We start from the raw sequence: 12,641 nt of genomic DNA, 5'->3' as shown, positions 1-12,641 counted from the left end.
TTGCCTGCAGAAGAAAGTCGGCTTTTTAAATAGATGCGGCAGGTGGTTATTTTTCCCGACATTGAAGAAGTGATGCAGAAGAGCACTTAGGTTTTTTTTTTTCGTTTTTAAAAGTGGTCCCATCAAATTTGGGGTACATGAAAATGGGGGTAAGCATATTTTTAATACCCTAAAGGTAATTTTTTAAATTCTTCAAAAATACACCTGCCGCTACTCTGCGCAATGAAAAAAACACCTGCCACATACTTGGGGACCCCACTAGAATTAATTTTGTTAGTTTGGGAATTTTTTTTTCCACTTTTTTTCACCCCAAAATTTTAAATATTTTTTTTGGGGGTGTCCCAATTTTTTTTTTTTTTTGGCACATTTCGTTTTAAGGGGGCATTCCCAAAAGTGCAGGCTATTTTTTTTTAAGCTTGCATCCCTAAACCCCAAATCTGCACTTTTTTTCACCTGCTATATGTAATTGAAAAATCATTCCTGTTTTTTTTAAATGACCTTTTACCCCATTTACGAAAAAAAATGGGAATTTTCGGGAAATATGTCTGGGACCCCCCTAAAGATGTCCAGACATGGGGGATCACTATGGGTACCCCCATTTTTGCCTGCTGAAGGAAGTCGGGGTTTGTAATAGCCGCGCAAGGTGCAATTTTGCAGCTATGAAGAAGTGGTAAAGAATAGCACTTAGATTTTTTTTGGGGGGAAAATAACTATTCCTATCAAACTTGGGGTACATGAAAATGGGCGTAAGCATTTTTTTAAGTCCCTAAAGTTATTTTTGCAAATCTGCAAAATTGCACCTGCCGCTTGTCCCGCAATGAAGAAAACACTTGCCTCATACATGGGGACCCGAACTGAATTGATTTAGTTTGGCACTTTGTTCCCCCTTTTTTACCCCCAAAATTAAATATTCTTTTTTTGGGGTGTCCCGAATATTTTTAAACTTTTTGACGCAGTTTACCTTTAGGGGACTGTTTTAAGTCTGCACGGGGGTTCTCGCAATGTTGTACCCCAAAACCGCAATTCTGCACTTTTTTCCGCCTGCTATTCATAGTCGAAAATTTTTTCGCTTATTACATTGCATTGACTTTCCGCCTAGGCGAAAAGTTTTCCAAATTTAATACGGAGGGAACTCAAAACAGGCAAAAATTACGTCATTGGCGAAAAAATATCGCAGAAACTGACTTTTCACCTCAAATTGAATACGGCCCTTAGGCATCTATCCAAGTATAGAAGAAATCAGTGTCAAGCGCCTGTAGCCAGGACATGGTGGCTTGCTGAACTTCACCATCAGTTGCGAATTGACTTCCACCCAGCTGCTTCTTCAATTGTCCAAAGAGATGGAAATTACTTGGGGTCAGGTCTGGGCAGTAGGGAGGATGGTCCAGTACCTCCCAATGGTAGCGCCGTAACAACTCGTGCGGTTGGCTGGGTGCGGCCTGGCCTAATCATGCAGCAAATTGCGCTCTGTAACTGGCTCAGTGTGTCACAATAACGGACAGCATTCACAGTATCTCCCTTAGTGAGGAAATCAACAACAAGCACTCTCTTGTGGTCCCAAAACACAATCGCCGTGACCTTCTTTGCTGATGGAGTTGTTTTGAATTTCTTTGAGGTTGGGGACGATGCGTGTTTCCATGTCATTGATGCTTGCTTCGTCTCCGATGTCACAGGATGCACCCACATTTCATCACTTGTAACTACACGCTGCAGGAACTGCACTCCCTCCTCATGGTACCGGGTCAAGTGCACAAGAGACAATCACATCCTATTGGATTTGTGAACTTCTATGAGTTGCTTTGGTACCCAGCATGAACACTTTTCCTGTACCCCAGTTGCTCATGAACGATGTTGGGCACAGCACTTACCTACTCTCCCGCAAGATGTGGGAGGCTCCCAAATTATTGCAGGATGGGGAGATAATTGCCAGGATTCGCGGCTCCGTACAGGGCCATTTAGACCTCATTTTATTTAATATGTTAATATTTGATTCAACTTTTGAGAATAAATGTTTACGTCATGGGTTCATAAGTTCATTTTATACAAGCTATAGTCCTATCTCTGAATAGACATTTAAAAAAAATTTCTCCATATTTCAACAATCAAATGTATATGTAGTGATTTCATACAATGACCATTGTGCTTTGTTCATGTGGACAATATGAGTATACAGTAACAATATAATAGAAGCCCAGGACAGCGGTGGGAGAGCTGGTTTCAGTCACTTCTAAATTGAAACCGATTAGCGAGCAGCCAGCTGGAATGAGAGACGTGTTCCATCTACAGATGAATAGATTAAATTTGAACAGCAGGCTAGCCAGCTTCCCACGCTAACATGCCAAAACAACCCAATGACGCTTGTGCTACACTCACTTCTCTCTGAATGGAAATTCAGCCTCATTACTCGTTTATTCCTCAAAAAGATAGAAAATAATTATTCTCCAAATGGTCACATAGTTCTTACCCACAGTGCCCTAGTGACTAAAGCAGAGGTTCCCAAACTACGTCATTGCAGTCCACTTTTTAAGGATATCCATGCTTGAGCACAGGTAACTTAATTAGTACCTCAGTCAATTTGATTTAACCTGGACTGTAATGGCGGAGTCTGGGAACCTCTGGACTAAACACTTTGCTAACTAATCTATTCCATATACTGAATGGCATAACCTGCACATATTCAGAAGCATATATATGATTTATACTTTCTATACTTCATAGTAGCAGTACATACTCTAAATTCAAAATGGTGTTTTTGCAGTGCAAAACCAACTTTCTACTCACTGTGCACCTCAAAGTGTGCATAGATTTCCAATGGTCTGTACGAACTTACAAAAAAGAAGGCCACATTTGTGAAGGAGTAAGGGCTTCCTTGGTCGGACTTCAATTTTGAGGTCTCATTCAATGCTTTTATTGGGACACATTTTGATGCTTCATGTTACACTTTGGTAGAGAAGACTATTTCCAATCTAACTCCATCATGCACAACATTGCCATATGTAATAAAGACAGTCTCCATGTCCCCACATTCTAATGGATATTAACCGCAGATAATGATAAATCAAGCAGTATTTTAGGAGAATAATGTAATAGTGTATTTGTTTGAAAGTATTGGTATTAATGGGGAAGGAGATTTAACTATGATGTGAGGTTTACACTCTCACACTGTGAGCCTCTAAATCATTCTATGTCGCTGTGCATTGAGGTGCCTCTCTGCCCCCTGTGGTGCACTTTCCAGAGCAAGAAATAGATTAGCACAAGAAAGTGCTCTGGTAGGACCATCTTAGAGCACCAATGCAATGCCACAGCATATTGCGTTATGGGTGCACTTAGTACATAACCTCCAGCCAGGGTTGAACTGGCCCGGTACAGGGGAAACCCCCAGTGGGCCCCACTGCCTGAGGGCTCACCCCCTCCTCTAGGGATAAGGTTCCAGACTGTGCACTTGAATTATACATACAGTATGTAACATTTTAATGCACAGAACTATGATGTATTTTCTACAATGCATTGCTGTTATTAATCTGGTACTTTATCATGCATGCACCATGGCATCAGTATCTACTATAAAAAATCAAAAAATCTGTCCTTCTGTCTTTCTATACAAATCCACAGTTTACAAGCGAAGATCGTGAAAATTTACATACGAGCATATTAAAACACAGCGGAGGCAACTAAAAAAATTTGAAAATGAAATTAATTACTGTCAATTTTTAATTAATTAAAAACAATTTTTGCTGTACGCTCATTGAGGGGCCTCACAGCATATCAGGGTTGCCTACCCTCCCGAATCGGGCGGGAGCCTCCCGATAAACGGGTGCAGCTCCTGCCCCCCCGGAAAGGCAGGCAAGCCTCCCGCATGCCGCCGATCCCCTGTCTCCCCCCCGTCAGTACCTGATAAACCCCCTTCAGCGGGGGGCCGGTGACGCGATTCGCGTCATTTTGGCCCCGCCCCCTGCTTCACAATGCCTGTATTTCGGCATTGTGTAGCGGGGGCGGGGCCAAAATGACACGATCGTGTGGCCCCGCCCCCTGTCACACCCGGAAACGGCCTTCAGCCCGGCCACGCCCACTTTTGCCGGCCACACCCCCTGTTCTGCCGATCTGGCTGCTCCCTCCCGGAAGGAGCAGCCAGATAGTCGGCAAGTATGCAGCATATGGGTAGGGCCCCGCAGCAAGCGTTTTGTGTTGTCATGTTTTGTCATGATCTTAATGTTTATTATCGAAGAGAGAGAGCTTTAGCAGGCTTTCCCAGAATTCTCAGCTGTTTGACTATACCAAATCACGCAACAACATTTACTTCTTTCTTCGAACTGTGTCAAAATGATGACTTTGCAAGGCCCCTGCTGTACTGTGACCTGCCAAAATATTACACATGGAATGCTTCTCGAAAAGTTTATCTGCGCAGAAAACAGGGAGTCGCTGTAGATGGTCATCCTGGTATCAGAGCAACAGAAGCTCTTGACCGTGTTTACACTGAACATCTGACAAATTTTGAATGCTTCTATCTCCGAAGTTTGCTTTACACCATTACAGGTCCTACTTTCTTCGAAGACCTTAGGACTGTTGATGGGGAAGTTTGTCACACTTTTCGTGAGGCCTGCCTAAGGAGGGGTTTGTTGGAGGACGATGTGTAAACAAACATTCTTAAAATCCCAGACAATGCCGGGTACTCCAGCTAGTTTACTATATATGTGTTTAAAGCGGCCCAGACCATGCACAGAGTAATGGTTAGCCAAGCCTCTGTGGAGGTTGGCCACACCCTTCTGGAGGCTGACCACAACCCTAAGTATGGGCCCTTATCACTGCATTCCCACGGTGGGCCCTACATGCCCCAGTCCGACACTGCCTTTAGCATGTTTAAATAAAGAAAAACATGGTTAGTGACTATCCTCTATTATCATAGAATCATTAACCAACTAAGATTATGGGGTCTATTTACAGAGTGAAAAGTGATAAGGTGCCAGCCAATCAGCTACCAACTGCCATCTCACAGGCTGTGTTTGAAAAATGACAGTTGGGAGCTGATTGGCTGGCTTCTGATCACTCTGTCTCCTAACACTGCTTAGTAAATAGACCCCTATATTGTAGAATATTGTGTTTGTATTATTTAAAATATCTACTACATACAATATACTGTAATATAATGTTATCCACAGTGAGCTCTTGTAACTGGATTTATTAAAACGCTTTGCATGCCCAATAATTTTTATGTTAATACTTGGCAACTCTAATAAACTTTTAGGGTCAGATTTATCTAAATCTGCATTTTAAATGCTTATATAATAAATCATTTGCACCAAAATCCACAAGGTCAAAATGTCTATTGTCACCTGATTTTGGCATTATGCCCTTGGTGGGATACGGGCTCCGATAAGAGCCTGTCCCAGCGAAGAGACACGAAAGCCGAATGATATCTCATGCTATTATTCTACTTCCTGCTTTGGGTCCCCCGCGTCTGTCGGCTGGCAAATGGAGAGGGATCCAGAAGATCGCTCTCCAAATAAAAGGTGCGTTATAGTAGCCTTTCGTATAGGCTAACAGCAGCTGGCGTTAGCTGCCTGGGCTAAGCTCCATAATGCTTCGCATTCCAGAGTTTGGTAAATCCGACAGTACTGCAGCCCCTACAGAAAACTATGGGGGATGCTATGCGGTCGGAAATGAAGGGACCACAGCAGAAAACTGAGCTATCTGCTGCGGTTCCTCCAAGGTCATTAACATTTTTGGGTAACCTCACGAAAATGTGTATATGGGGATATCGCACAAATTTTAATAAATATGCCTATTAATTATTTGGAACACCAAGTATTATACATGTCTAGATCATTTTTTGGTCACTAGGTGTCACTATAACATTGTACTAAACATAAGTATGTAACTTTTTACTGCAGTTAGATTGATGGGTCATTGCAAATGTGAATTTAATTTCTGATTAGTTGCTAATGCGACACTACACATTTTCATTTTACGTTTTTGATGTGCATAGTGTTGTACTGTGTTAGATCTTGTTTAAGCCGTGTAATGCCATCCCCGTTTTTAGGGGAGATAGTAAATGGAATCCTTCTCAATTATCTAACTCTTGAACATGCAAGCAGGGTCCGAACCTAAAAGTCTAGTAATATGATTTTACATTTACTTGGAGCCCATGTCCCTGCAAGCAAATATTGATATGCGATAACAAGAAATACTACTTATCGGGGCACAAAAGCGTTTTAATGTCATACAGTATGTGTGCAAGAGTACAGCTGTAGCATTTACACAACAGAAATAGAAATGGTTTAATCTGAAGACATAAAAGAAGTATTCATCTCTTCCTGGCCCTCATAAAATCAATGATTCAGGTCCTGGAGCTAATTGTCTCCAGGTGAAACTGATCTACACCACTGTTAAGCTGGGTACGATATTTTGAATGATTTGCCCGATTAAGATGGATCGGAACGACAAATCGTTTGAATTGACTAGTGTGTACCCAATATGTCGGCCATTGCGTGCTCCCACGGGGTCATCGGGCACATCGTCAAGTCGGCCCTATATGCAGCTCAATCTGACAATGCAACTGACGACGCCATGCAGCTGGATGCGGCAGGGGCCGACATCGGACGGTCGGGCACTGGATCGTCTAATGTGTACCAGTCGCCCGATATGTGTTGGCCCGTCGGCGGGGCGGAGGGGGTCGCTAATCGCATCGCTGTGTTGCCCATACATTATAAATTGCCTTGCAAGGGCTGAAAGTATCAGTAGCAAACTATTTTTTTCTTTCTTGCTTTCTGTATACTGTTTCCTGATAAGAGAACCAATAGTCCTATACCTTAACTCTACTTTATATTTATAGAGTTGTGTGTAGATGCAAATATCCAGAGAATAATATTTACAATACAATATAACATTTGATTATATTTTTTTCAGTTAATATTTACAGAAGAATACATTACTGTCACACCTTGATTGTCAACAAAATAGACAGGTAATGCAGTCACCAGAAAGTTTTGCTGGCAGCAAAAAAAAATAAATTAAAATGAAACCTCACAAGAGCAACCAGGCAGCAAGGGGTGTGTTTGGGAGAGGAAGTGTCCGCAGAGGGGCTGGATGTTATTACAGTGCAGCAAAGAGCTTCCCAGCTGGCAGCTTTTGTATCAGTCTAGTAACCCCCAGAGCTGACTGACAAGTGCCAGGACCTTTGTTCCATTATGGGTGACACGCCAGTGTTTCTAGGGGCTGATACAGTGGAGAAGTACTTAAACTACCCAACTCTGATCCCTTTGCTGGAGAGAGCACTGGTTAATTTTTCTAGTGGCCATGAAGGAGGTGTTGTACAGCCAATCCGGACCATTGTGCCCGTATCAAAGTACAGTGGGTAAGTTCCAACTTATTAAAGCCACATATTATACTGCAGGACTTTACTTTACAGTTGTGTTGCATGGTGTCTGATACAACATAGGGCGTGATTCAGAGATGTACGCTAATGCCTAGGCAGCTGCTGTGCGGAAATATGCATATGTCGCAGACGTAGTGGAATGCATTGAGACACCCACCTGCGGCTTTGCCAATCCAAGCATTACGAACGCAGCGTTGGTCGCAGATCATTCGATTATCGTCTTCTGAGTAACGCTATGGTTCCGCAGAATGGCCGCGGAAACTGAATTGCCGGAGCCATTTTTATTTTGTACGGGATCGCAGACATAGGCCGTGACGTACCCCGAAAATGGTTGCGGTACGCCTGCATTTTTTGACGACACTGAACTGAGTAGATTTTGCATTGCATACAGCTCTGAATCAGGCCTATAGATAGCAGTTCACATTCTGATCAAATAATTCTATTTTATACAGAAGTAAAAGTGATCAATCTGCCAAATGGAGGGAGATGTAATCATAAGGCAACGTTTGGCTTGTAATGCACTAAGGGGATTACTTATCAATATGGCTATATTGCCACTTCTCGCCATGACACAAAATCTTCTTTGGGGCCAATGAATGGATAACAATTTGACAGGGCACCTGACTTACACTCAGGAACTCGGCGTTCAACTCAAGCTCCCCTTTGCAAATTCACGACACTCGCACTGCGCTAGAATACCAGACGTGGGCTTCCAATTGCAATTTCATAAAGACAAAAATGTTTTAAAGAAGTGTATAGCTGCATACACACACAACGATTTTTTTAATGATTATCGTTAAACGATATCGTTTAACGATAATTGATGGCAAAAATCGTTCACTTTCTGAGTCAAACGATGAACGATTATTGGTCATGCGCGTTCACATTTGTAGTTTTTCGTTTGTAGTTTGTCATTCAGTCAGACTTGTCAACTCAACGATTTTCATTAAGGGAATATGCAAAAATCGTTTGTAGTTCATAAAAATCGTTCATGACATTTAGTAAATGAACAACTTTAGTAAACGATTTTAGTAAATTTTTTCAAGGGAAAAAATCGTTTACTCAAATCGTTCATTAAAAAAATCGTTGTGTGTGTATGCAGCTTTAGAAATTAGAAAAAGAATATTTGAATAGATTTTACAAGTGAAAAATGCTTTGTAATAGTAATAAAGCTTTATTCTCTTGCATGATGGCAGTAGCGATAAGAGGATGACAGGCAAAACATTCTGCTGCTCTCCTTGTTAAATAAAAGGCTATGTTTTTGCTGGATTTAGGGTTCCTCTCCCATTGATATACAGACATACTCACTTACCATGTCAGTGTATACCGTAATAAGCAGGGCCTAACTGGGCTCTTCCAAGTACATTCTTAGCATATATGATTAGCTTTGATAACCTATAAAGCCACCAAAACCCCAAACATTACACTGCTTATTTCTGATATATCCCTCAAAAAAAAAAAATCCACCATTAGAGGTGCAGAAAGATGCCATCCATGGGATCCCCAGACCCAATATGTTTTCTGACACTACACAAGTGATACTACTTTCAGACTTAAGATGCGGGAAATTGCCGGGTCTATCAACTCAGCAAATTCTCGTCTCTCAGCCCGACCCTGGTAAAATGCAGAGTTGTGGTCCCGGGACTACGTCCCAGGTTATTTGCATTCACACATAGCAAAAATTTGGGTCAATGCGCAGTCATGTGCAAAAATCTGGGTTTTTGCTCTATGTGTGAAAGGGGTATTCGAGAATAAAATACAGATTTGAAAGTCTTTTAATACTATAATACTCCATTTCTAACATTTTTGGCCAAAGACTGTAATTTTGTTTATAAATTAAAAAAAAACCATTTCATTTGCAGGTAAAAATCTCATGGAAGCTATATGTACTAAATGGAAAATATTCACTTTAGTCAATGACGCTGCATTAGGTTATTTTGTGTATGAATAGTATAAAGTAACTTTATCATTTTCTGCTGACGTCATGTTACATTTCTACAGTATTGTGTGGCGTAAGTATTTGCATTGTAAACCGTGGTGCGGATACTGCTGTACTCTCAGTTGGATGTATCTTGAGATATGTACAACTCAACCTACACACATACTGTTATGCTGCATACACATGTAAAGATTTTCTGTCCAACCATCCAACTAGTTGATTGGTTGGAATGAAAATCTGGTAACGTATGGGAGTAAAGCTGGCCACACATCTAAAGATTTTCTGTCCAACCAGTCAACTAGTTGATTGGTTGGAATGAAAATCTGGTAAGGAATGAAAGCAAATGACAATCAGCAATTTGCTCCCAAAAGCCGGAAAATGGACAAAAACCGTTTGAACAAATTGTTTAGATCAAACATTTAACAAACTTGTCTGAACGATCTTTTTCATCTGTTTTCTGACATTTAGGAGCAAATTGCTGATCATCGGTTACTCCCATACGTTACCAGATTTTCATTCCAACCAATCAACTAGTTGGCTGATTGGACAGCTAATCTTTTGATGTGTGGCCAGCTTTACTGATGATCAGCAATTTGCTCCTAAATGCCAGAAAACAGATGTAAATGGTCGTCAGACAAGTTTGTTAAATGTTTGATCTAAACAATTTGTTCAAACAACAGTTTTTGTCCATTTTCCTGCATTTGGGAGCAAATTGCTGATTGTCATTTGCTTTCATTACTTACCAGATTTTCATTCCAACCAATCAACTAGTTGGCTGGTTGGACAGATAATCTTTAGATGTGTACTCAGCTAGAGTCTGCATGTTTTCTCACAGAATGTTTAAGAGAACATGCAGTGCAAAATCTCAATGAGGTCCTAAATGAGTAACAAAATGTTACTATCTAACTCTAGGTCACAGGTTCTCAAACTTGGTCCTCAGGACCCCAAACAATGCATTTTTTCCAGGTCTCCTTACAGAATCACAAGTGAAATAATTAGCTCCACCTGTGGATCTTTTAAAATGTCAGTGAGTAATGACTACACCTGTGCACCTGCTGGGTGACCTGGAAAACGTGCACTGTGTGGGGTCCAGAGGACCGAGTTTGAGAACCACACATCTAGGTTATCTTTCAATTAACTGACTATTTTACTTACTGGTTCATTGTTTAGCTAATAACTGGTTTTCACCACAAAACCCTGCCTCTCACTCCTGCCCCCTGCATCTAACCAGTGTCACCACAGCCCCCACTGCTGCTGCCCTGCAGCTGGCTGGGGCCCGGACACTTGGATATGCTGGGAAGGGCAGGAGGATCATGGATGAGAGATTTGTATTGCAGCTACCATAAGCTTTATAAACAGCATGTCCCTGGGGCACCTGTGCATATTTCCACAACTTCCATGCGCACCCCTCCACAGCTGCCAAACATGGCGATGAGCAATGTTCTTTGCACAATGTACTCTGTATTTCCTGGGTTTCCTGTTGAGCTTCTGTGCCATGGTGCACCAGTCCTAGAACCTCGCTGACTTCCATGGGAGGTGCCTCCTGTTCACCGAGTGTGTGTGGCTGAGCTGGAACATCAGACTGGAGAGGGAGCACTTAACAGTAAAGTAGTGGTGGCTGGAGTCCGTCTGCAGGTTCAGACATCGCAATCCAATGGTTGTTCTGATGGTAGTGTTTTTATCATTTGACGGTGGTGGTCCAATGTTTTCCACCATCAAATGGAAATTATTCCGATAGTTGTTTTTTTTTTTAATACCTCATAACTATGTTTCCCTGGCTCCTTCCTGGCTATTGTGTCTGCATCATGGCTTCTTCATGAGTGTTGGAGGCTGTCTCTCTCACTCTCTGTCTGCCTCAGACGTGACCCAGCTAAGTCCCTCCCTCCCCTCTCTAGGCTGCTGCTAAGCAATGGGGCACATTACTATCTCTGATTAGCTCTCACTGTCTCAGAGTGCCAATCAGAGTGCAGCCCTCGGCCCTGCAGCAGCAGTCCGTCACTCACACAGCACAACAGTTTTTTGTGTGACTTATTTCATTCCAAGCCTCAGTTTCAAATGCTCTCTTGCTATTTCAGCACCCTGGCCAGCTCTCATACAGCAGCTTGGTGCAATACAGTATTTCTTTTCTTTGACTTGTTTCACTACAATTGTCATTGCTGGGCTCCCTTTTGTCACAGATGAATGGTTCATACACTTAAGCCTTCCACGACCTATGCTGTATAGAATAGTGAAAACTTCATCAAAATCTGTCAAGTGGTTCAAGAGATTAGCCTGAAGAAGCAGACAGACCCCTAAACTGGGGACTTTATTTTATAGAGAGAGAGAGGGAGAAAATAGCAGGATGCAGTCATAAGATCGACATTCACGACATACAACATGTTGACATCCTCAGATTGTTGACATGTTCACAATGTTGATGTAGGAAATGTTGATATGAAATCTAGACTCTTAGAATGTCTTTATTAGGGTTAGATTGCATCGCTGGAGGGTTAGGGTTTGGCACTAAAGGAATGGATTAGGGATAGAAGGACTGTACTTAGGAACTCTGGCACATCAGGTGATTCCTTTGGGAAGTTGCCGCTGGAGATGCCACAGTTTCGATACAATGAATGTCGAGATGGTTCATTTCGACAATGTCGACATTCTCATGTCAACATTATGAATGTCAACATGATGCATGTCGACCTAGTATACCAAATCCTTGATTAGCCACCAGTATGCAATTAAGTGAAGAATATTCTCATTCGGTTTTTTAAAGGGGAAGACAACAGGTATTTGTATTTATCCCCTTTGCTGCTGAACAGGGCTGCCATCAGAAATTGTGGGGCCCGGTACTGACAAAATAGACAGAGCCACCCCCCCCCCAGGTATGGGCAGAGGTGGGCGGAGCTGTGGATGTGGGTGGAGCTACACAGGGAGCGCTGGACCTTTTGGGGGCACAGATTATTTGTTCGTAAGTGCTGTTATATTACTTACTGTGCTGACATTTCTATTTGCATGTTTTTAATTTAATATACCTAAGCACAAAATGTTTTGTGTACAAATATATATATATATATATATATATATATATATAAACATACACAAAAAAAGCCTGCTGCTTAGCTATATTAAATTAAAACCATACAAATGTAAGTGTAAACACAGCTAGTAATATAACAGCGCTTACCCATATGTATGTGTGTGATTATACTGTGTGTGTGTGTGTATATTATTTATTATATTATAAATTAGGCAGTCCCTCCCTACAACAGATCCCAAACTCTGCTGAATGCAGCAGACATCACCTGTCCTTCACCTGCTGTTCGGAGCTCAGAGGACAGCCAGCGC

The 12,641-nt window shown here is 41.8% G+C and overlaps 1 protein-coding gene across 1 annotated transcript in view; it reads left to right on the top strand.

The window, feature by feature from the left end:
- The first annotated feature begins 7,106 nt into the window (after nt 1-7,106).
- CRYM (crystallin mu) overlaps nt 7,107-12,641 on the top strand; it is a 129,752-nt gene continuing 124,217 nt past the window's right edge. Inside the window, exon 1 of the mRNA XM_088476212.1 lies at nt 7,107-7,351. Coding sequence (XP_088332338.1) covers nt 7,185-7,351 — 167 coding nt within the window. The 5' untranslated portion in view covers nt 7,107-7,184. The remainder of the gene's footprint in view (nt 7,352-12,641) is intronic.

Source organism: Taudactylus pleione, unplaced genomic scaffold, assembly GCF_031769625.1.
Source record: "Taudactylus pleione unplaced genomic scaffold, aTauple2 ptg000184l, whole genome shotgun sequence".
NCBI classification, from domain to species: Eukaryota; Metazoa; Chordata; class Amphibia; order Anura; family Myobatrachidae; genus Taudactylus; species Taudactylus pleione.
Note: the sequence above shows the minus strand (reverse complement) of the source record. Positions and strands in the feature narration are given on the sequence as shown.